This window comes from Carettochelys insculpta, chromosome 2 (genome assembly GCF_033958435.1).
Source record: "Carettochelys insculpta isolate YL-2023 chromosome 2, ASM3395843v1, whole genome shotgun sequence".
Classification (NCBI taxonomy): Eukaryota; Metazoa; Chordata; order Testudines; family Carettochelyidae; genus Carettochelys; species Carettochelys insculpta.
The window spans coordinates 177034217-177059299 of record NC_134138.1 but is presented as its reverse complement, the minus strand read 5'-3'; the positions used below and the strand labels follow the sequence as shown (position 1 = coordinate 177059299).

At 45.1% G+C, this 25083-nt stretch overlaps 1 protein-coding gene across 2 annotated transcripts in view; it reads left to right on the top strand.

Annotated features, from left to right (window-relative positions):
- Positions 1–146: 146 nt before the first annotated feature.
- The window catches only part of RAMP3 (receptor activity modifying protein 3), a 94451-nt gene continuing 69514 nt past the window's right edge, over positions 147–25083 (top strand). Inside the window, exon 1 of one of the 2 annotated variants that reach the window (XM_074986021.1) lies at positions 147–358. In XM_074986021.1, coding sequence (XP_074842122.1) covers positions 166–358 — 193 coding nt within the window. In that variant the 5' untranslated portion in view covers positions 147–165. The remainder of the gene's footprint in view (positions 359–25083) is intronic. The other variant, XM_074986022.1, reaches the window with a different exon arrangement.

Sequence of the window (25083 nt, the reverse complement as noted above, 5' to 3'; positions counted from 1 at the left end):
CCTGGGCTGCCCTGGGGCTCCCAGAATAGCCTCAACATCCTTCTCCTGTGCCGAGCCGGGGGGAAATGGGCGTGGAAGTCGGAGCTGATTGGCGCTGAGCGGCCGATGATCACATCTCGGGGCGGGGGAGTGGAGCGGCTGCAGCTGCGGCTTTGATGCAAAGGAATGAAGAGGGGTCGCCGGATAGGCGAGCGCGTGGTGGGTCCGAGGTGGGTGCGCTGGTGGCTGCAGACCTGCCGCCCTCTTTCCTCCCCATGCGGGCGCTTTGCCCCCGAGGCCTCGGCAGCCGGCGGCTCCTGTGGCGGGATGGAGAGGCATGCTTTCCGCCTAGGGCAACTTTTCTGTTTTGCGCTGTGGGGTAAGTAGCCGCCGCGCGAGGCGAGGCTCGGAACACCTCGGGCAAACGCGCCAGGGCAGAAGCCCCGGGAAAAGTTAGCAGGAGCACCCCCTAATTCACTAGGGAGGGGGTTTGTCTGCAGTGAGGGGCAGCGCAGGAGCTGGCAGCGAAGGAGTTTAACGGGGCTCCCTTGTGAGAGGAGACAAAGAGAATTTTTTTTCCCTAGGCATTTTTAAGGTGAGTGCAAACGTCTCCTGGTTCTGCTGAAGAAGCAGCGCCCTGCCAGAAATGGGGTTTCATAAGGGTTTCTTACATGCCAGAGAGCGGGGGGAAAAACCCAGCCAGAAACAACCTTCTCTTTCTCTAGTTGTGCAGGAACAGCCTGAGTAAGGCAGCCTGAAAAAGCCCTTTCCTTAAGGTATTACTGAGTTTGTGACTCTCCTCAAGGAAGATCTGCAGGGTTGTATTTTGTAAGGTGAGGTGGCTTTTTAGTGTTTATAGGTGGCTTTTTACCAGAGGGGTAGTCGGGTTAGTCTGTATCTTTTTTTTTAAAAAAAAAAAAAAAAACACCCCAAGAAGTCCTGTGGCACCTTAGAGACTGACAGATATTCTGGAGCAGAAGCTTTCGTGGGCAAAGACCCGCCTCATCAGATGCATGGAGCGGGGGTGGTTTCAGAGGGGTAGCCTATCAGGTGCTACAGGACTTCGTGTTGTTATAGGTGTGTTTATGTGACTTTTTTTTTTCTCACCTTAATTATGGGATCTATGTATTTAAAGACTAGGAAAAGGCAACTTATAAAAGAATAGCTCGTCCCTTTGGTGAAAGGATGTTTTTCTAAGTGCAGAAGGAATCTTTATACCGTGATATCACCGACTGGGAACAGATCTCTGATCGTATACTGGCAAGATGGGAACGCTGTCTCCAGCCTTCTGCTTATTTTCCCCCACACATGCCTTATCAATTAGTTGCAGAGTGAGATGTTTAAATTTCACCCCAGGCATTGCTGATGCTGTGGTAGGGAGGGACTTTGCTGCAGATGGCTGTTGTAAAGCCCACAGCAGGAGAATTAATACATGTAAAAACAAGATGCCAAATCCTGAAAAGTGTTGAGAACTGAACTGAGGTTAGTGTGATTGCGCACACAGAAAGCGTGTGATTCCCCTGCTTCCCCTTTCCTTGTTGCAATTTTAGCTAAAGTAGCATGGGTTATTTTTCTGTAAAATTGTTCAAAATACTCTCCCTTGACGTGGAAGCTGGCTTCTTGTATATTGGGAAGAAATTTATGGCCAATTCCTGAAGTCCTTACTCAATTCAATATTTGTAACTTGGGCCTTCTTTTGACCACCAATCCAATAGCCTGTTTTGTCAGGAGATGAGTCCAGCAATACCTTACTCTTATCTACAAACTTTCCAAGAAGAATGAATTGACGAACTTCTGAATTATGTTCATCCCTTTGACACCAGCTTCAGTGCGAGTCCCCCTGCCACTCTGTGGGAAGCCAGGAAGTTTTCTGTTCAGGAGACTGGTTGATTCTATTTAGGATTTGCTCAGACAGTTACTTCTAAGTGTGCAGCTACCTTTCAGATTTTTCACATTCTTTAACTTCAGTTTACACTGTGTTAGTCAGTCATATTTCATTGTCTTCCTGCAGCTGATTTTAGGAATCCAGAATTCGATTCCTTATAGCCAAATCCAAAATTACTGATAGTCCTATTTTGATATTATTTGCACCCATGTAATTCAGGTGATGAAAGTGCAGTTAATCTGGATCTTGATGTAAGCAAGGAGAAACAAGTTCAGAGTATTTAGACTGGTATTCCAGATAGTTTATAGGGAATGAAAACTTGTGTGACCAGAAGTTAGAGATCTTTACATGAAAAGGCCTGTTAATTGTAGTAACAACTAATTCTGACAAGTTTCAGGAACAGTAAGCCTCTACAGTAACACTTTCTCTGTGTGTGTGTGTGTTAAAGGGAAAATGTTCCTTTTTTGGTGAATTTTTTCTTTTAAAATTGCTTGAAATCCGCATATGCCATCAAATGTCCTGTGCATTTCCATTTAAAATGCTTTCCAAAATCCAAACTTCCCTGATACCTAATGGGTGATTTCTTCACTGCCGCACAGAGACAAATAATCTGTTATTTCTGATTAGGAGAAACACCCATGGTTAGGCTTGGTGTGTCTCTTATCAGTGAAATGTAAGGCTATGGTTATGCTAGTGATTTCTGCTGACAAAACCCCAGTTTTCTCTACAAAGCCAGTGGAACATCCACACACAAAATGCTTTTTGTTGACAAAACTCAGCAGTTTCACCAGCAGCATTCTGCCTCTCAGCCATGAGGCATAACCCCGCAACAAGCTGTGCAGATGCTCAGTGGGGCCTTCTGTCCATGGACAGGGCAGCCAGAACAATGGGCAGCCCTGTCTGCTGTGCTTCTGGGTGCCTGTTTTGTTGACAGAGCAGCCGAACTGCCCAACTGCTCTCTCAACAGAGCAGTGCGCTCTTCCAATTGGCTTTTGTGTGTGGCCACACTTTGACAGAAGTTTGGTCAGAAGAATCTCTTCTGAGAGTGACTTTCATTGACAGCCTGCTGTAGGGTAACTGTACCCTAAGGATTTATTTTCAGAGAGGCTGTGTCTACACGAGCTCCCTTCCCCCCCCCCCCCCTCGAAAGGCGGATGCATAATGGTGGCGACGGCACTTCAGAAGTACCGCTTTCAATCCTGTGTGGCTCATCTACATGGGGTCCCTTTCGAAAGGACCCCACACACTTTGAAATCCCCTTATCCCTATTTGGTTGTAGGAATAAGGAGATGTTGAAGTGTGCACGGTCCTTTCGAAAAGGACCCCATGCTTTTGATCGCGTGCAGCTTGTCTACAACACTTCCAAAGTGCTGTGGCTGCCATTATGCTAATGAGGCACTGCATATTCTTTGCAGTGCCCCATTAGCATATCCCAAAGTGTCTCATTAGCATATCCCTTTCAAAAGAGGCGGGGCTAGTGTAGACCTAGTCAGAATGAACAGCTTGAGGACTGCTCTTCCTGTACTTCCAACAATTACATGCAGTTTTCAGCAAACACAGGTCAACCCCAGGCCCAAATTTCTTACCTATATCAGTTGCTCACCTAATGGAATTTCACTTAAGAACCGATTTAATGGGATCGGAAGGAAAGGATGGCTTTTTGCATGAACCATAATGATCTAAATGGAATCAAACTTATTCCAACATTTAAAACCAGCTCTTTTATAATATTTACAATGTAGAATCTAGTCTAGATAGCAGTCAGTGACCAGTAAGTGTAAGCCAACTATTTGTTTGCACTCGTTCTTCTGACAGCAAGTAATACGTGTGCTTCAGAGCAACAGAAGGGATACTGACTTTAATTGAATATTTTGCATATCTTATAAGAGTAATTGTTCTGGCTTCTTTGTCCAAGACTTCCCTGCTCCAGCCTGTAAAGATGGGTGCTTATCGGTAGTGCTATGTCTGTATATAAACACAACTTCTTACAAGAATACATAATCCATTTTATCACTTCTATTGAAACATTACTTTTTTTTGGTTGTATAAACATCTGTCTCAGGAAAACATGTAGTATCCAGAGGTACTGAGACCTCATCTGGGATGAGTGAAGTCTCTGCTTTATAGCCTGAGCTGAGAACCAGCTGGCATCTAGCTCATGTGGTAGAGCACAGGGCTTTAGACCCTATGATTGCAGGTTCTATCCCTGGGGCTACCAACCTCCATTTGTCAGTATTACACCTGGTAGGCTTGAAAGGTGATAATTATCATGATCATTACTTTTAATGCCTAGATTTCAAAACAACCTACCAAGTTGTAGAATAACATTATTAATGTATTTTACAGCTGGGGAACTTTTAGCTGAACGTTTTGCCAGAGATACACAGCAAATCAGTGGCTCATCTGGAAAGGGAATATGGCTCCAGGGTGCCACTCTCTTATCTGTAGATTCCAACTCCACACTGTTAATAATTACTAGAGCTGTAGGAGAGAGACTCCATCCTTCAAAATACTGTGTTCTTTTGTAAATACAGAATGCCATCAAGGTCAACTTCCTGTAAGACTGGGTTCCAGTGAGAAGGGAAAAGGGATGCAAAAACGATTTTAAAATGATCAAATTTGGGGGGGGAAAAAAAGCAACTGTTACTACAGTAGATCCGGGTGCGAGTCTGTCAGACAGAAGTACAAGTCGATGTGCTCTCCAAAAAGAGCACATCTCATTCTGAAACAGATAAGCCATCTTAGCAATATACTACTACTGGTAGAGTTTGGTTGTAGTTTAAAGATCCTGCATGTTTTCAAATGGCCAATAACAGGAAAAATAGCCAGCAGAAACCATTGACATCACTTTTGACCAAAGCAGACTAATGCTGATGCAGCCTGTATTTCCAAGCTGATCTTAGCACAGCTCTTTCAGTACTTCACCCTTTCCATCTTCCTTCCCTCCCCCATATAACCTGAGCATTTCTACAGTCTGTCCAGACCCCAGAGTACAGACTCATCCTTGATACAAACAATTAGTGTGACTGGGAAAAATAAAGTTATTTGTAAGAGAGCTCTTCAGAAATAAACATGCATGTGCTCTGGGTGGCAGCAGAGAGCATCACATGATCAGGCAAAACCATGGTGGCCCCAGCAGTCAAGAAAAATGATACAAGCAAGATCAGAAGTACATTCCTGGTTAGAGATAAGAGTTAGATACACACAAATTGGCAGCCTGATTCTGATCCCATTATTTTGATTCAATTCCATGGACTTCCTGAATTAGAGAAGCTGAAGTGAGAACAGCACATGGCTCTTTTTTTCTGTACATGGGAATAAAACTGTCTCATAGCATGTAATTTTATATAAATAGTGTGTGTACACATACACACACACAGAGATGTGACTCAATTTTGCAATGATGTTGTTGCTGTGGCAACTTCCTGTGTATGATGGATGCCCTCAGTAAAAAAGGTGCTAGCTATGGTAGTTCTGCTTTTAAGGCATAGGCTATGGCTACACTAATATGTTTTGCTGACAAAACTGTTGAGCATCCATCCACAAAATGTTTTGTCGACAGTCTGGTGTCGGCACTTCCTCTGACAGCCTGCCTCTCTCAGATGAGGAAGGCCACCTTTGTTCATAGGTTCTAGTGACAAAAAAGCCATGTAGATGCACTGGGGGGGTGGAGCTTCTCTTGACAGACAGAGCATCCAGGACAATGAATAGCTCTTTCTGCTGTGCTTCCAGGTGCCTATTTAGTTAAGAGGGCAGCCAGGCAGTCCACCCACTCTGCCGACACAATGGGGCGCTCTTCCAATTGGCTTTTGTGTGTGCCTGCACTGTGTCGCTGGAAGTTTTGTGACTTCTTTTAACAGAGCACTGTAGTGTAACTGTAGCCCCAATCCTTCATTACAGTACCAAATTGTGATTTGTTTGATAATGTTTGTTTCTTCCACTTCCAAGCTGATCAGAGCATATTCATTGATGGCTCTTGTTGCAAGAAAATCAAATTCCACCTACCTCCACCAAATATGAGAGAAATGGTACAAAGAGGTCAGTGAAAAACTTCACTGGCTAAATACCATTTGTGGCCAATCTGTGGCTTTGTTTATGTCTCGCATCTCCCATAGCAAGCTGATCTCCCATGTGTACTTATCCACATACATATTGCCCTCATAATGACACCCGTCCTAATTCACGCCTTTGGTAAAAGTCAATGGACACCCTCCAATTTAAAAGAGTTTTGTTTCAATAGAAATCAAAATTGACATAGGACACTTATTCCAAAATACAGTTGGATTTTGAAATAAGCTTGTCTGCACAGACTTGCAATGAAATAAAAAGGTGTGAGAATGAGCACTTTAGTTATTTTAGTGCAAGTTTGTATGTAGGTCAGCCTGAAGAAAGCTACCTTTATGAGTTATGAATGAGGAAAATGCCATATTGAGGCAGGGAAAGCAGTAGATGTGACCGATCTTGATTTTTTTAGTATGGCATTTGACATAGTCCCATGTCGTATTCTGATAAACACACCTGGGAAATGTGGTCTAGATACAATTCCTATAAAGTGGTTGTAAAACTGGTTGAAAGGCCATGTTTGAGGAGTAGCACTTAACAGTACCCTTTTAAACTGGGAAATTAAGCTAATGGCTTCCTGCAGGTGTTTGCCTTGGGTATGATACTCTTACATATTTTCATTAGTGACTTGAATAATGGAGTGGAGAGCATGCTTATAAAATTTCCATTTGATACAAATCTGGGAGGAGTTCCAAGCACTTTGGAGAACAGGAATAGAATTCAAAATTACCTTGACAAGTTGGAGAATTGATCTGAAATTAACAAGATAAAGGCAAGTGCGAAGTACCACACTTAGGATAGAAATATCAAATATGTAGGCTGAACCTCTCCCATCTGGCACCCTCAGGACCTGACCGGTGCTGGATAAGAGACTTTTCTGGACAACAGGAGGTCAATATTGTCTAGTACATTACCAACACTTCCACTGCTTACTGGGCTCTTAGAAGACATTTAGGGAGAAAATAAAACTAAATAACAGTACAGAACACTGGTGGCTGTGAACAAATTTTATGGGACCACAGGAAGCTTGTCCCCACCCCTGTAAGTGGTCATCTGGTCAGCTAAAATCATGCTACATTACAGAGTTTGCCAGATGAGAGTTCCAGATTAGAAAGGTTCAGCCTGTATAATTATAAAATGAGGGATAACAAGGGCTATAGTGTCAAGTATCGGAGGGGTAGCCGTGTTAGTCTGGATCTGTAACAGCAGTGAAGGGTCCTGTGGCACCTTATAGACTAACAGAAAAGTTTTTTGAGCGTGAGCTTTCGTGAGCACAGACTCGCTTCTGAGTCTGTGCTCACGAAAGCTCACGCTCAAAAAACTTTTCTGTTAGTCTATAAGGTGCCACAGGACCCTTCATTGCTGTTAGGGGTATAGTGGGCAACACATAGAATGAGTTAACAGTGTGATTCAATTGTGAAAAAGGCTTGTATAATTTTGGGGTGTATTAACAGGAACATTGTATGTATGTAGGATGTAGGAGGCAATTGTCCCTCTCTGCTTAGCACTGGCATAACTTCAGATGAAGTACTGTGTCCAGTTCTGGGCCCCACGTTGTAGGAAGGCTGTGAACAAGTTGGAGACAGTCCAGAGGAGAGCAACAAAAATGATAAAAGGTTTAGAAAGGTTGAAAAACCTAAGCATGCTTAGGCCAGATCTACAATAGACCTAAAAGTCCATTGTAGTAGGCTCATTCCAGCTACGCAATTGCCATAGTTGGAATTACGTATCTACAATTGACTTACGTGGCTGTCCACACTGAGGGAGGTTGACATGAGAAACTCTCCCTTACTCTTCACAAGAGTGAAGAGTACAGGGGTCGACTGTAGACCCCTGATAGTTTGGTGTGTTTTTTTTTGTTTGTGCATCTCAACTAGGTATGTAAAATTGAACTCCAGAAGATTGACCCTGACTAGGTCAAGCTTCCAGTTAGTGAAGACCTACCCTTCGCCTGGAGAAAACGGGGCTGAGGGTAGATCTTGATTGCAATGAAGCAGCACACTTGGCTCATGGAGATGACTCAGGCTTATGACACTTGGGTTAATAATAGATGGAGATATACATTCCATACAACTGGAGGGACCTCAGGAGGTCATTGAGTCCAGTCCCCTGCCCTTTTAACAGGACCAGGCACCATTCCTGACTGGTTTGTGTGTGGCTTTTTTTTTTTTTTAAATCAATTTGCCCTAGATCCCTAAATGGCCCCCTTAAGGGCTGAATGCACAACCCTGGGTTCAGCAGGTCCATGCTCAAAGCACTGAGCTATCCCTCCTCCCAGTTTGGATTATGGGATTGTTTCAATTCTGAGCAGATTTCTGGGCTTGGGCTGCAGCCTGAGAACTAGGGTCCTCCCACCTGCCATGGTTCTAGATCCTGGCTCAGCCTGAGCCTGCCAGTCTGCAATGCAGTTAGCCATCTTTGCAGCCTGAGCCTCCTCAGCCAAAGTCAGCTGGCATGGGGCAACCAGAGGCTTTTAAATGCAGTGTAGACATACCTTAAGGGAGAACCTGATGAGTCCAGGGGGGAAGTGACCTTGAGGAGGCAGGAGGGGTTGGCAGCCACCCCACTTCCCCCTCCCCAGCACTCTGTATGTGGGATTATGCCTCAAACTCTGGCCGGCCTCCAACCGACAGAGGTGGAGTTCCTCATGCAGATGGAGGACAGGCAGTGACAGCTGAATCTACGATGCTCCCCCATACCCCGGAAGAAAGTGATTCCCTGCCCAGTACAGGTGCCCTCTGTTCCTACACTGCCTCTTGTGGGACCTGATTATTAAATCGGGTCCGCTTAGTTTTTTCCAGTGCAACTTGGGCCTCTAGTTCCGCTCTCCTCGTCTGTGCCGCTATCTCGGCCAGCTTTACTTGTGCACGCCTGTCCTCGGCTTCTCGTCGCGCAATTGCCAAGTTGTGGACTTGAGCCTATTTAGAGCTACTGGATCAGCTGACAAACAGGAGTGCTGGAGCAATTTTATAGTGGGAGTGCAAAAGGAGGATGCTGTATTCGGGTTACTATTACTACTGCAAGCTCAGCAGTACCTCCAGCACCCTGAGTTCCAACGTCTAGGCAGACAAGCCCTTTGGAAATACTCCTAACATGGCCTAAAGGCGAGCAAGGACATTGTCTCTGATCCTTCAGCCTTCAAAATCTTTGTGCCCAATCCTGAAAAGCCTGAACCAATGCAAGAACAATGAAGTTGTTGACATGTGCGCACATACCCGGCCCCAGTTCTGTCTGTTGCTAGTAGCAAGAAGAGGGCCAGGAACATAAGCCCTGAGGCCTAGGCAAAAGCAGTCAAGACTTTTTGCTAATATAAAGTACACTTGAGCTGTGAGAAAGAGGTAGGTCCAATTCATAGAACCTGGCAAAAACAGGGCAGAAATTCCAGAAACAGGGAAGAAATTACAAAAATACACATCTGAGGCACTAGGCACAAGTCATGCAAACACATCCCATGCTAGTAACAGAAGACCCTAAGACCAGCACAATCCCCTTAAATAACACCAGACCCATCCTAATAAGGTCAGGATGACAACATGATGGGTAGGGATGTTTTGCTCATCCCGACATGTGTAAGGTGGCACCCTGATATGTCAAGAGTAATGTATAACTTGTTTGTATCTGTGTACCGGTTGTACCTCTCTAATCTGGCACCCTCAGGACCTGACACAAGTGTAACCTCATCTATTCCTGCTGTACTGTTAAATGAAGAGCCTAACATTTTATTAAGTATATACCCTAAAACAAGAATGCATAAATGGGATTTTGAGCAATCAACTTTGTGAGACCTCTGGCATGTCACTTAGGCCCAGATTCTCAAAGGTCCTTAGGCTCTTAACTTCCAGTGACTGCAATGAAAGCTGGGGGCCTCACTATCTTTCAGGGTCTGGGCCTCAGTCTTTCTTTTTCCCCTCTGTAAAATGGAAACAGAAGTCCATGTCTTCCTCAGTGTGTTGTGAAGATAAAGATGTTACAGGCTGTGAAGAGCTTTGCCATCTGCAGAAGGAAAGTGTGATAAGTTAGATATTATTGTTAAATTGAAACTGATCTGACCTCTCAACTTTATTGTATTGATCAGCAAACCTAGGATGGATTTTTATTTGATTAGCCAACCTGCATCCCACCTGACTGGCTTGTTTGAAAAGTACTGCCACAAAATGCATGCTAATGCGCAATGGGGTAGAATTAATGTTGCTGGAGGAAAACCAGGCCTAATTCCCCTTCAGCTCCATCAGTATAAATCAGAAATAGTTCTGTCAAACCCTCTGCTCTGTCTCCCAGCCCCATCAACTCAATTCCTCAGCCCCTGTCACACTGAAACCAATCCCCTGCCCCCCTGCTCCACCTCACAACCCTGTTGGCCTCAATCTCCCACCACTCCCTCTCTGCCTCCAGCCCTGTCAGCCCCAGACCCTGGTCTCCCTGCCCCAGTCCTCCACCCTCGCTGCTAGGCCACATCTCCAGCTCCATGCCCCTCAGTCAGCCTGCTCCCCCAACAGCATCCCTGCCCTCCTGCTCCCCAGCCCCACCCAGCTCCTGCCCTCATAGCCCAGAACGCAGTCCTGCTCCATGGAGTGGCCTCCCCCTTCCCACCACAGGGGCTGGAGGGTGCAGGTACTCAGCTGCATAGGGCACCAGAAATCTTAAGGATGGCCCTGTGTCCCCCACCCTGCCCCTACAGCTGGTGGAACCACTCATCTGGAGGCTTGTCCCTCACTGCTTCCATTGGCTGGAATCAGAGCCAGTGGGAAGCAGCGCCTGATAGCTGCGGAGGGCGCAAAGCCAAGCGTGCCTCTGAGAAGCTGTGTAGGTAAATGCCCCCAACTGCTGCTCATAAATCCCTCCCACCCAGACCCCCTACCCTCAGCCTGCTCCTACACCTCCCTCCTGCCCAGACCTTGCAGCCCCTGTGATTAATCAGTAATGTTACATTTTTACGGCTGGGATTTCGACAAGGATCAGGTGCCCAACTTCTGTTGTGTGGTGACTGTGTGGTTCTGATGCGGGGGAGGAGACCATAGAGCTTACACAGACGACCCAAATGCTTTTAAGTTGTTGCCTATGGAGTCTGTGGGTTTGTTTTTCCTCTCAATCACTTTCTAATGTGTCATCCAACCAAACTTTTTTGAAAACTTGTTCCTAGACATAGACACCTAAAAAGCTTTAAAAATCTGGGTGCTGTTCTCCTAAATCAGTTGGCCACTGATTGAAAGAGTAGAGTTACACCTACAAATCTGGGCTTAAGCCCTATGGGAATTAGGTACATAAATACCTTTACAACTGAGCCCTCAGTCTCATTTTCAAAAGGGACCTAAGCACAGAGTAGCTGATCTCTTTGAAAGTCAATTGGATTTATACTCAAAGTACTTAGGAGCCTTTGAAAAAGAGACTTGGGCTCCAAATTAATTAATCATCCATTGCAAAGCAGAGCAGAGGAACATTTAAATACCTTTTAAAATTCAGGGACATGCTCCAGAATGAACACTTACCCAGGGATGGAGGGGATACACCTACCACTTGCAGTTTTAAAGTCAAGAATGGATGTTTTTCCTAAAAACATCTGCTGTAGCTGAGACAGGATATGAGCTTGATGCAGGAGTTACTGGATGAGGTTCTATGCCTCCTGTTATGCAGGAGGCCAGACTAAATGATCAGAATGATTCTTCTTGACCTTAAAATATGAGCTGCTATACATTTTCAAAGTTCACCTGCCTTTACTTCTGTATAAGAAAAATGGATGATTTATTTTTTACTAGAGGGAAAGGAATGTGCCCCTGGTTTTTATTCTCCAACGTATACTCAGCAATGCCGAAGAGCGTTCTCTTCAGACTTCAACCGAAAATCACTTTTTTGTCTGAATTGTAGCAAAGAAAATGTCAGCCCAAGATGAACATTTTGGGAGAAGAGGAAGCATGGAGATGAGAAATACTGATCTGCAGCCTTAATGATACCAAACAAACTCTTGCATTGTGAAAAGAGCCAATAAACACTCTGGCTCAGGCTGTGTCAACGCTTCCACTTTAAACTGCATTTGCAAAGCTGAAACAGCTTGGCACAAGGGACTAAAGCTTATGGATTAATCCTTCCTCAGAGCAGACAAGGCTAGAGTAAAGCATATGTTACTAGTACTGTTGATAAAAGAATTATGAAAAGTCTCCTGTAACTATACAGGGAGTTTGGCTACCTTAAACAAACCCTGTTATCTGAGTCCCAGCTGGAAAATAAAGTTCTAAGCCTAGGAAGGAATAACATAGGAACACAATTAGTTCTGATCGTTTTTTTGGGGGGGGGAAAACAAGCTTTTTATTTTTGACTTCTATATAAACGTATTGTTTTAGTATCATCAGATACAAAGCTTCCTTAAAATCTGAGACTGTGTAGTCATTTTAACTATTTAATCTAACCCAGTGCTGCTGGAGAGGTTTGAGGGGAAAACATGGTTGAAGATGGCTTGGATATTGTATAAAATGAAGCTGTGGTGCAATAATTGGGGGTTTAATGATACTGCTTTAGATCGAGAGATACTGCTTTATGCTCAAAGGGGACTCCATCTCGAAGTCATCATAGAAGTTAGTGCTCTTACAGCCAGGTTCCTGTTTTCCAGCCTGATTTTTTTTGGGAGCTGGAATATATGGCACTGGAGACTCTGGCACTCTTATGGAATCTGGACAACTTCCAGGAGGCCAGGGGAAGGTCTGTGGTTCTTGTTTTCTCATATAGTGTTTTCTTTTCTAATTTCCCATGCATGATCACTGGCATACCCCAGTGCAACCCTTGTTTCCCACTGTTTCCAGTACAGTAAACCCTTGATAAAATGGACTAATGGGAGGCAGGGAATGGGCTCTGTTTTAAACCAAAAGTCTGTTATATTGGAGGGTTTGCTCCTCTGGCTCCCAGCCGCCCAGGCTCAGGGCAGAGCACGGGGGCTCCTCTGGCTCTGAGATGCCACTGCCACTGTGTCTCGCCCCCCTGTGTGGCTGGGATCATGGCCACAGATCTCAGCATCTTGGGATGGGGGAGAGGGGGCAAGGAAAACATGGTGGCAGCTTTCCAAGCCACGGCTGGGAATCCCGCAGCTGTGGTGGCCTCAGCCGTGGGGGGACTGGTGGCATCTCTGGTGAGTCGCCATTTACAGTACTGTAGTCTGTTCATTGGAGGGGAGGCTAGTGAACATCTGTTATTACCAATATCTGGTAAAATGGGTTCCACCATAGTGAGGGTTTACTGTATGGCTGCAGATCACTTCTGAATAGAATGTCTGCTTGCACTTGGGCCAAGTCACATTGTACATGTTATCTTCCTTTTTTCTTAATAACATATTGAGATACAATACAGCAGAAAGGTAAATTGATAAAAGCAAAGAGAGCCAGCTTAAAGGTGAAACAGTCATCTTGTTTCTGTAGATGTAACTTAGTGTAGTAGAAGACTCTTTTTATGGAAAACCTAATTGTGAAGGGCCCTGGTTTTATTATTTTTGGTCATAACTGTAATAAATTTTGCCATGTAGTTCTTATGCATAAGATGAAGGGGAAAGGTAGTGGGAAATAGTGACAAGGTTAACCCTCCACCTAATGTTTCTCTGGTCCTGTAGAGTTGAATTTTTTTTTTTTTTTTTGAATGCACTGATGGCATTTTATGAAAATATGAAGAGCAAAGAAAATATACAGCTTCAAACCTTTGCCTCTTCTCAAAGGAACCATCATAACTCTCCTTTCCTGAAGAAAATACAATTCCATTAGCCCAGTTCTTCCTGTAGCCACACGTGTGAATTACACTGAAGTTAATGAGTGACACTGGTGTAACTGAGGGCAGAACTGGGCTATGTGATTTGGGCTCAAGCATGTCATATACTGGGGTTCCCTTTTGTGCAAAGGTGAATTGTGGCAAATCCCCTTTTCCCCCAATGACTCCTTAGTGTATGAGAGAGCTAAGGTGAAGGAGAGAATGTCTTCTATGGCACAAGCTTCTGTTGGTGAGAGACAAGCTCTTGAGCTTAGACAGAACATATCCCTTGGGGCAGGGACCTATTTTATGGAGTGCCACGTGTACCTATTGTGTGAGGCTGTATAAACAACAGTGTATCAGTATGTGTCAGGGTCTGAAATCTTACTGCTTCTTTGTGGCTGTTGTGACCAGAGCTGAAAGTAAGGCCTGATCTACACTAGGGATCAACGTTGATCCAGATATGCAATCCTAACCTTGCTATTAGCGTAGCTAGAATCCATGTATCAGGATCAACTTTGTTCCCTTGTGTAGCTTGGGGCTCTTTAGGATTGCACTGACGTCCCTTACTCCACGTGGCAGCATGGCATATCAGGGTTGATGGCTGAGCCCAGAGTGATCAATCTCTGGAACCCCCCATAAGTATAGACATACCCCACTGCCTCGGTGTGCTGCTTTGGTAAGAGCTGGTGGGGCACTTTGATTTCTCCCAGCTGGGCCTCCCATCAGCTCCCAGGGCATTCATGCTGCAGGCTGGCCCTAGCAACCCTGCAAGCCCTGCTAAGCAGTGGGCAGACTAGTTAGGCAGGCAGTTAAGTAAAGGGCCAGCTTGGGGTGTGCTGTAGGGGAGGCATACATGCTCCCAGCCAGGCTCCTGTGCAGCCACACCTGTCCTGCAGCCCCCTTGCTGGATGCCAGCCAGTGAACGTCCAGTTCCCAGCATGCACTGCTGCTGGTAGCCCCTGGGAAGAGACCAGGAAAGGAAGCAGCAGGACAAGTGCACTCTCCCACCACTGCTGCCTTTTTGCCTGCAGCAGTGCCCCCACATAGTTGGCCCACAGCTTCCTTGGCAGCAAAGAGGAGCAGGAGGGTGGGACACATCCACAAGCTAGGTAAGGTACATCAGTCCCAATCCCTCCCTACAGCCACCTAGCCCCCTGCCCTGAGCCAGGCCCTACACTCCCATCCCCCTTCCTGATTCCAGCACCTCCCCCACACATGCCCTGACTCCCAGCCCCTCCCCTGAGCCTCCCTCCCCATTGTATCCCCCTGTTCTGAGCTCACTTCTCACCCGCCACTTAACTGTCTTACAGGCACGGTCATATCACAACATACCCTGCCTTGAGCTTCCTCCCCCATCAACGGTGGGTTACAATAAGGCTAGAGCTACACAACCACGGAAGATTGACCTGCTCATGGTTGATCTTCCAGGGTTTCATTTTGCATATGTGCAAAGCAACACTTTCACGGGTCAAAGTCAATCCCGGAACTCCTTGAGAGGTGAGGAATAAGGAAGGTCGACAGGAGAAATGGTGTCTGTGTAGACAGATGTGGAAGTCTGCCACCTCTAAGTTGGTTGGCTGGTTGTGTGTGTGTTTTTTTTTTTAAAAGCTACACCAATTGTGTAGCTAAAATTGAGCGTTAGCGGTCAACTTCTATGTCTAATGTAAACACAGTCTTAGACACTATACCTGTAAGAAACTTAAGTTACTTTCACCCCAGTTGTGACTGCCATGGGTGCAAGTACTGTTCCACCATAAGTCTTGTCTGATAACCTAGAATTCAGGCCAGAAAGGCTGGGCAGTGTAACAGACCTCAGGCACAATTATTCTCTTGTGGTACATTGGGACTTTACTGAAAAATTGACTTTGAAATCACATCGTTAGGATGTTTAACCTGTTGCTTGTTAGCCTGAGCAGGCTGCAAAAAGAGCACAAGTCATGTGGAAGTGGGCAAGGTAATCAAGGTGGTAATCCTGTTACAAAGGCGGGGGGAAAAACCCCAACACTTTCCTGATCTCCTGTGATATCAGGATTTTGGTTTAAAGTTTCTGCTTCTCAGGGGAAAAATGTTTTAAATGTCTTCAAGTATCCTGTGCTATAAACTTCCTCAGGAGGGAGTGTGCTGTGACCCTCGTGTGAAACTTATGTGGGTCATTTCCCCTTCCCAAGGCTTAAAAAAATATAAGCTCACTTAGTTCTCCCATGCAGTTCCTGTGATTAAAGTCAGTATTTGCCTTGAGGGACTCATATGCCACTTGCCATTCACAGGTGGCTAGATGTTGAATTGAGCCAGTATTGGGCTGACCTTTATATTTCCTTTATATGTAAACTAAAGCAAAGGTGATGTGGCATTAAGTTATTTCATGATTCTTTGGCAACAGGCTAGGTAGTAGCACAAATGCAAAACATATTTACTTTCTGGAAATCATGTGGTTCTTTGTAGCTTGGTAGACTAAGGGTCATATAGCATCCTGGAGTCCCATGATAATTTTCCATTGCAATGGGTGGACTGGAGGTAATACCACCATAGGAATAATTTTAAATAGCTGACATTTTTGTACTGTACCTCAGTTGTTGGGTTGGTTTTTTGGGCTACATCTTAACCATAATGGTGCACAACTGCACATCAGACACCTTTTGGGTAGAGATTTGTGATTATAACATGCTTCATTTGGCCAGGAGCTGTTCCTTTGACAGAGGAAGCTGTGGTATAGCAGGTGTGGTACTGCTACTTGCTGACTTCTGTGGCTTTGTGTAAATCACTTAATATACTCTGCCTTCATTTCCCTACTTGTGATGTATTGTTCCAGTTGTCCCACTTTACAAGGATGTAGGGAAGATGTATAAGTTCAAATGCTTTAAAAAATAATAATCCAAAATATTATGGTGCCTTTCAAATCATCAGCTTTTCCCTCCTGATTGGTTTAGGCCTACTGCAGCAGGCTCACTTAACCCCTTCACTGCTAGTATCTACCATAACAGGATGGGACAACCTGTAGTAAACTTGCTCTGGCCAGCTCTCTGAAGATTTTAGTGCCTTGATATTACACTGATTGGTGTTCTGTAAAGGCATTTGAAAATATTTACCATGACGATAGAGCGCGCAAAGGGTAAAAGGCATCTCTGTCTTAAGCAGTGCTGAACTGCTTAATGGAATAGTGCTTAAAATCAAATTTTCATGCTACAGTCGCAAAAACAAAACAGAAAAATGTAACTGGTAGTTGAGATTAACAGAAAATGTAACTATCTGGAGACTTTTGTATGAGTCCAAAGCATATTTTATAAATGATCAGAGCTGCCCTAAAACTAAAAACCTCTTTTGTAAATTTATTTCCTTAAGAACAGTTGTGGTGTTAAAAATCAAACATACAGGCATACCCCCATTGAAAAATTGTGCAGAACATAAGGATGGAACCACTAGAGTTCTATGAAAGTGATATAAAAACCTGTAGAACTGTGTAGAAAATAATCTGTGGTTTTTTTTTTTTTTTTAAAGTGTCCTTTATTCTGTAGCTGGAAGAGAATTTTACATAAGATTCTCTAAGAAGTCTGTAGGAAAGTTCTTATTTCAATTGAATTCTATGTACCTTTTCTATAAGGTATATGTGTTTTGTTTGTCCAGTGGCATTTAAAGATCCTGGTCAGGATCCTACTCTTCTTGGCAATACATGGACATATATAGAGCAACTCCTATATGCCCCTTCAATTCAACTTGAATAGTTTTATGATGAGCCAGCAAGTTTAAATTTTCCTGCAGCACAATCACTTGTAGCTTATGGTGCTCCACGGACAGCTGCAGAGTAAGTCAGCAACAGCAATGGGCGTAGGCTCGGGCAGCCCATTACATTTAATAGGAAACACAGATCAATGATTTTTGGGTCTTGTGGCTTAAGCAAAGGAAGAATGAAGCAGAAAATTATTTTTATTTGAAATTACAATTATCTGTAATTTTTTAAAGTGCATACATTTTCCACTACAGAAAAAATTCATCCCACTGCAAGGAGCTGTTGTAAGGTTCTCCAGGCTCATTTGCACTTTTCATGTGTGATTCTTGTGCACCATTTAGGAGCTTGTACCCAGATGTGAGTTCAAAAATCAAAGCATTTGAAAAACTTTTCTGCTTGCCCTCCAAGAGGGTTTTACACTGGATCATCATCTGACTAGTTTAATCCTCTTTACTTAGGTGTTGCTAGACTTAGAGAGCACCACAGATTTTCCTGCCACTGATGCTGGGAGTCAGCCAGAGTTCCTGATTCCATCTTCTCAGTTACTTACAGATTTTTTTTTTCTTTTTGGAACAGGGAAGGATTGAATCTGAGCCCCAAGAGGGGAAATATCTGCCTGAGTGACTGTGTAATTGTTTGTATCATCATTTAAGAACGTGAAGCAAGTTTACTTCATGCAAATGCTACTTATGCGAAGTAATTAGTTTCTCTGCCAGTTAGATTAGGTGTTGCACAGACTTTTTCTAACAATTCTTTAATCTAAACTTGAATGAGAGAAGTTATGATGGAACCATAAATTAACATCTTTGAGGGTTTTTTGCTAAGTTGTGGATTTAAGTGCATAGCACCCATGATTAACTAGACAGAAATGTGTCTAAGTCCCTTTGAAGGTCTCTGCTTGGAACACTAACAGTGAGTAGATGCCTACACAGGTAACAAATTACTATCTGTACCTGCATATATCTGCAACTACAAAGCAGATATCCCAGGGGCTGGAGGGCTCTATTGGGAATGTCCACAATGAAAGGAGACTTGCATCTGAACACTACTTGCAGGAGCCAGCACCTCACAGCTGCAGATACTCTGGTGTTGCTGTACCACCTCCACCCCACCCACTGGGGCAAGCCCTTGGCTCTGGGTCTTGTATACTCCTGGAGTAGTGCAAATAGGGGCAGCTGCTGCTAAGCCTCATGCTTGATCCAGAAGGAGAGATTGGGAGCAGGACAGCCATTCTGGAGGACCCACCTGTGTGGGTGAGGTTGTCTAAGAGTGGGTATGTCTGCACTGCAATTAAAACAAACAACCCAAACCAGGACACTGAGTTCCCAAAGCAGAGGTAGGGGACCTGTTTTGGGTCAGAGCCATTAACTCCCAGAAAAATCAGGGGGTCACATAGAAATAAGAGGTAGGGGAAGACCCAGACTGGGAAGCACACATTGCTCCCCCTGCCAAATATCACTTTAACCCTTTTCCTCATGCAGAAAGGGACTCCCCTACCTGCCTGCTCCCACATGTCCTTAGCTGATTTCAGGAGGAGGAGGTGGGGCGGTTGCTGGCAGCCAGCTGTGGCTGGATGCCACATGGAGCAGCTGCATAGGGCTCTGCTGCAGCTGCCCCCGGTGGGGAAGGGCTGCTGCCTGCCTCCTGGCGGCAAGCGGGGAAGGGTTCCTGCCTTTTCCTTCTGGAGCCTGGCTGCCAAGTGCAAGCAGGAAGTGGCTCATCTCTTATACTGTCGCCTGCAAGGCTGCTCCCTCTGGCCACCTCACCTGCATGCACCTCCTTGCTGAGGAGCCAGCAGTGCCCAGCAGTTGCGGCACATGAGATGGTGGTGTTGGTGCAGCCACTGGATTCCCTGGCCCCTGCCAAGGCCAGCTTGCCCCTTGGGGCCAGACTAATTGTGCAGGAGGTGTGGATTCAGCCCCAGGGCTGACTTAGGCTCATGGGGCATGGGCTGCAGCACTAAAATGCAGAGTTCACCCTCAGGCCTGGGCATCAAACCCACTTCCCTGTTGGGGGTTTCAGAACTTGGGATCCAGCCTGGGCCTGAATGTCTCTACTGTAGTTTTCAGACCTGCAGAACAGCCCTGTGACTCCAAAGTCAATAGGTCTGCCCTGTTGTGTCCAGGCCAAAGGCCTTTTATTGCAGGGTAGATGTAAGTAAACAGTTTCTAGTGAAGAAGCAGAAAACCAGTCTCGGACTTTTGGGACTACCTCTTGGTTAGTCAGAAATGGTCAGGTATTTCTAGGTTGCCAATGGCGAGTTAAGTGCTTTACAACAAGTAGGAGGAGAGTGTTTCTGACGTGAAGATCACACAGCTGAAGCTAAATATCAGCATAGTTGACACATCTTGGCTGTCTGAGAAAGGGTTGGGAAGTTCTGAACTGGCAGGAAGACTTGAGCAACTGATGGATGAGGAAGAGAAGTTTGAATTACGCCACCTTACGCTTTACCTGTTCTGGGAAGGAGAAGGCCAGGGTTGTTAACCTGCCTAAATTCCTTTACCAATTCAAAAACCAGCCTGATATTTCAAACTGTGTCACAATATAGCCCTGCATTGTACCTCTAGTACAAATAGTAGAAGACATCACTTGGTACACTTGCTTTTCCTACCACCTCTACAGGAACAAAAGTTGATGGAGGGAGTTGGGGAAGAGTATATAAAAGGGCCATACAGTAGGACAAACGTCACTACACATGTTTATTTAAACCTAGATTGCTGCTAAATTTTTTGTGGGTTCTCAGCAGTGTTCCCTGTAAAATGAGTGCTTGGAAGCCATGGAGGAGAGATTCTGGTACCACCTGTTGATTAGAAAGATGCCCACAGCGAACAGCATGTGTTTCTATGGTGGTACACATGCCTTGGTGCACTTTAAATTTATTCTGCCCAGGGATGTTAGCGGGAACACCACTGGCTTTACGAATGTCTTCCATCTATCCATCCAGATTTTTGGCTCACCCAAAATAGTAAACCAGTAACACTGACTGAATTCTTTTCATGTGACTTACAAACAATGCTAATTCACTTCCCCTCTCGGTGCCTCAGTCTCCTTGTCTGTAAAATGGAGATAAATGGTGCTGACCTGAATCATTTGTAAAGCCCTTTGGAATCTTCCAGTAAGAGACTAGATATACAGCAGCTGGGTATTTGTACACATCCTTTTACAGGAGTACTTCACTAGTCTGGTGAACAAAGGTAAGTCCCTTGTTTTTAGCAAGTACTCTTAAGTGAATTCCCCCTGCCCTACCTCATGGCTCCAGTTTACTGTAGTCTGAACCTCTCCACCCCCCCAGCCCCAACCCTCCAGAGCCTGAGTCCCCTGTCTGCCCCACAGACCCAACCCGCCACCAGATTTTAACCCTACCTCCTGCTCATGGTCCCAAACTGCACCCAGGCTTTAGCCTTCCCCAGTGCCATCCCCCCGCCCCAAACCCAAGGTTCACTTATCTTTCAAAAGCAGCATCATTCTGCCACTCCTTCCCTGAGTTAGGAGCACTAGGAACCAATCAGACTTCAAGGTGTATTTAATGGTAAGTCAGTATCCCTCTTCAGAGTTTAACTAGAAGCAGAAAGTTGGAAGCCAATTGTGCTAGTATAGTGAGGGGAGTGTATACAAAACAGAGTGGGGATAAAGCCTGGTTCCCTTGGGAACTCCCACTTCTAGTGAGCACAAACCACACACACTATGGGAAAATACTTAATCCTACTTTAAAGTGCTGACCTTAAGGGGAGTCAGTTTACACACGTCACTAACTCCCAGCGGACAGCGTTCCTCTGAACCTATACTGGGACTAATACCCTGGAACCCAAGCTGCTTTCTAGTGTAGTTACAGCTTTAAAGGTAGTGGCAGTGAAGAACAGGAAAGTGGGGATCTCCTGTAGGGCACAACTGTACCTACCCACACAGATTTATTTAGCCTTTACCCTTGTGTCCCTGTTCAGTCTCTAAAATAGCTTTGGAGGGGAAAAAAGCTGCAAATTGTGCCTGTGATATTTCATTCATGTGCTATATTTATTACAGCTTCTGTTTGCTTCCTGCATCCTTCCTTTGTGTTGTCCCTTCCATTGCCCAGCTCTCTGGGCTTCATTTGCCTCATTTCCTTTGTTGTTCTCACATACATTTGATTGTTCTTTTTTCTATTTTGTATTTTGCTCCTCTTATAAAGGACAAACACATAATGGAGACTCTCAATGAGAACAAAATGACTTTCAGAACTGTGCAGACACTTATAATTTGGGTTATTAAACCCACTGGAGGTGGAGACAACTTTGTGGGCATAGGCTGTCTCTAGACTAGCCTTGAATGTCAAAGTGGGCATGGTAAGTAGGGTGTCAGGTGTTTACTAATAAAGTGCTGCTGTGTATATGCAGCCCTTAATTAGTCAATCTCCCCTGTGGCACCTTTGAAGTGTGGAACTTCAAATTACCGGTGGGCTGGCCTGTGGCTACACACAAGCCAGCACTTCAAAGTAATGTGGGTGCTTCGAAGTCCCTTTTGCGCCTCAAGATTTTGAGGAGTAAGGGACTTTGAAGTACCTGCAGCAACATGCAAACTGGCATGTCAAAGTCTCACGCTTCGAAGTTCCTGCAGGGGAAACTTTGAACTAAGTGCTGCATATGCACCACAGCACTTCATTAGTGAACTCTTGACACCCTAATTACCATGCCCCCTTCAAAGTTTGGGGCTAGTCTAGACACAGCCACAATTTTTTCCCTCCCAGTACTGTAAGACTTCATACATGTCAAAAATAAGGACATTCATGTGACTTCTCTTTGAGGACAGGCTCTCTCTACAACCACACACTTTGTCTTATCAGGGACTTAGTACAGGTGCAGTTTTTGGAAGCTGATGTGGACATAGTGACAGTCATTTGTCTTTTTTTTGGCACTGCAAATGCCCAATGCATGCACAAATGTCAGGCATATAGTCTAAGTGGTGGGTGCCATTTTGGGATATGGCAGTATCTTGAAATAGCTGCCCGCATCTATGCAACGTGCCTGTCATCTTGACACACTGAGAACTGGCACACTGTTCCAGCATCCCTGTATACCTCACTGCATGAGGAGTACAGGGATGCCTGGAGATAGGGCTTTATTTTGGCAAGTGGTGCTGTCTAAACAGCACCACATTCTGAAGTGACTTATTTCAAAACTAACTTGAAATAAGCTGAGCAATTTTCATTGCATAAATTCTCTTCTTTTGAGCTGAAGGCATTGTGTAGACATAGCCCTGCACAGGTAGATAGCCCACTGGATACCTTTGCCATCCTCCAGTTTACCTGTGTTGCTTTTATCTTAATTTAGGCTCTAATCCTTCATTGATGTCCACTGTTACACCATGCATGCAGTGGTTCCTGTCTCCTCAGAACAGCCCCAGGACTGAGGGCTTAGAGTATAAGCTCTTCAGGGTAGGGACTTTGCACTCTTTTTTATAAATAAGATGCAGGTTAGTGATGTATTGGGGCCCAAACTTGGAGCTACCATCATGCCATGTAATTGAATGTAAAATGCATACTGCTCTGTGGTGCTTCTAATCATAACAATCAACTGAACTGTGAGTGCCATTTTTAGTTGCTACGGGGAAGGAAAAAGTAATCTTCAAACTGTTTGGCTCTTTCATTCCCACCTCTAATTCTAAGAGACAACTTGCTCTTCCACAGAGCTCTTCTCAGGAAAGACCTGCGAGGAAGCTGGCATTATACACCCAAACCAGGGTGATGTTTCAAACAAACATTTAATGGTCAATTGTCAGATGCCCAAAACACAGTTTGCACGACCGACTTGCAAAGTGTTTGCGTTATGCCCCAAACCCATGCTAGGGCCTTGCTCTGCTGATCAGTGCAGCTTTTAATCAGAGAGAGTGTGATGGGAATACAGCCTGGGCATTGCAACCAGTTGTATATCAGATACTAGCTTTATATCGATCCTCTTCCCACTATACTCTTGCTGAGTAATATTTCTAAGTGTTACACTAATTGAATGCCTGTGCCTGCCATAATCATCAAGCATTGTATTGGAATTGAATGCAAGAACACATCCAAGGGAAGTAAGATCAGGTATTAGTGAGATTATAGCCCTGCACTAGAAATTACTACCCTGCAAAAGGGTTCATTCAGCTCTCTGAAAATCAGGGCCCTTTAAACAGTTCTTGAGTTGGACCCTCTAAGTCACTAGCAACTTGAGCATCATAGCCATTGTGCTGAGCTCAATCTTACAAAACATTTTTAAAAAGGCCTTTGTCTGTGGGGGGGGGGGGGGGTGGGGCGGGAGAACCTAATGTCCAAATTTAATCCAATGAAAGTAAAGTGAATTCTGAGACAGAGTGCCAGAATAGTGGAAGTTCTCTAGACGGTGTGGCAGTGTCGGTCTCATTCCTGGGCCCCAAGTCCTCTGATCAGGCCACTAGCACCACCCCTATTCAAACCCTGTTATCCTAGCTGGGGCAGTAGGTGGTCCAGGGGGAACCTGGTCCCCACCCACTCATTCTGGGTTCCAGCCCAAGGACCCTGGATGGCTGCTACTAGCAAGTGCTGACTTCCATTCCCTTTGCCCCTTCCCCAGTCAGTTCCCTGGGTACCTCCTTCTGCTACTTGTAGCTGTGGCAGCAAGTCCCCTCCTTTGTTCGGCTCCTCCAGCTGACCAGCTCCGCACATTCTCTGGTTGAGCTTCAGGCCCCCTGGGTGGGGGTAGTTCAGCCCCCTGGGCTGTCAAGGCTTGACTCAATGCCTCTCCTCTTTTGTGGTCTCTGGTGTCACTCCCAGTCTCCTTCACTCACCTTCTAAGTTCTCTTCCCTGCCTGGAGAAGGGCTTATAAAGGTAGCACTGAGTGGGATCAGCTAGCCCCAAATGAATTGGGGCAGCCTACTCCTCAGCTGCTCCCACTTCGATTGTCAGCTCTGTTTTTTACTCGTGTATTTCCCCTCCTGGACCCACCCTGCCACAATGGGCAGAGAACAAATATGACAAAGGCAGCAACAGGCCAAGCTTGGCAATGCTGCCCTACTCCTAACCTAGAGAGAGTTGTAGATGGTAACTTATCCTCCATGGACGGTTCTCTGCTGATGCTGCAGAAGATGCCAGGTGCTCATGTTTCTGAAAGGTGATTGTGAACGCATGTCTAGTAGAAACAGTACTAACCACGCACAGGCTATCAAACAGTGGTTACTACTGACCTGATCAGATCCAGTCAACTAAATGTGAGAAAACTGTTGAAATTCTCAGCTGCAAGTGAGGACTCAGCTGACAGAAGCCTGAAAAAACATTTTTTGCTTCCAGCTGTGCCACACACAACAAATCTTCTAGTACATCTGAGATGCAAACAGATGCTTTGAAGACTGTTCTAGCTGGTATTGTGTAATGGCAGGTTGGAAACTAGGTCACAATGCCCAGATTTTGAGTGCCCCTGGGAAGGGGAATAAGGGCTTCACTTTAGGATCAGCTGAGCTATTCTCAACACTAGCCCACAGTTCCCTTAAAATAAATGCAAAACATTTCTCAGAGAGAGAGAGAGACAAGCTAGGAGCTCTGCCTTTTCACTGCCCCCTTCCCCATATCTGCTACTGCTTATTCCTCTTCCTTAGATGCTCTCTAACCTGAGGGCCAAGCTATTTTTTGCTGGTTCCTCAGTGATGCGAATTTGTAATGACAGTGCAGTGATGAGTAGCCATCAATGTCTTGCTCTTTAGTGAGCTGTTTCTGGGCCTTCTGGCTGG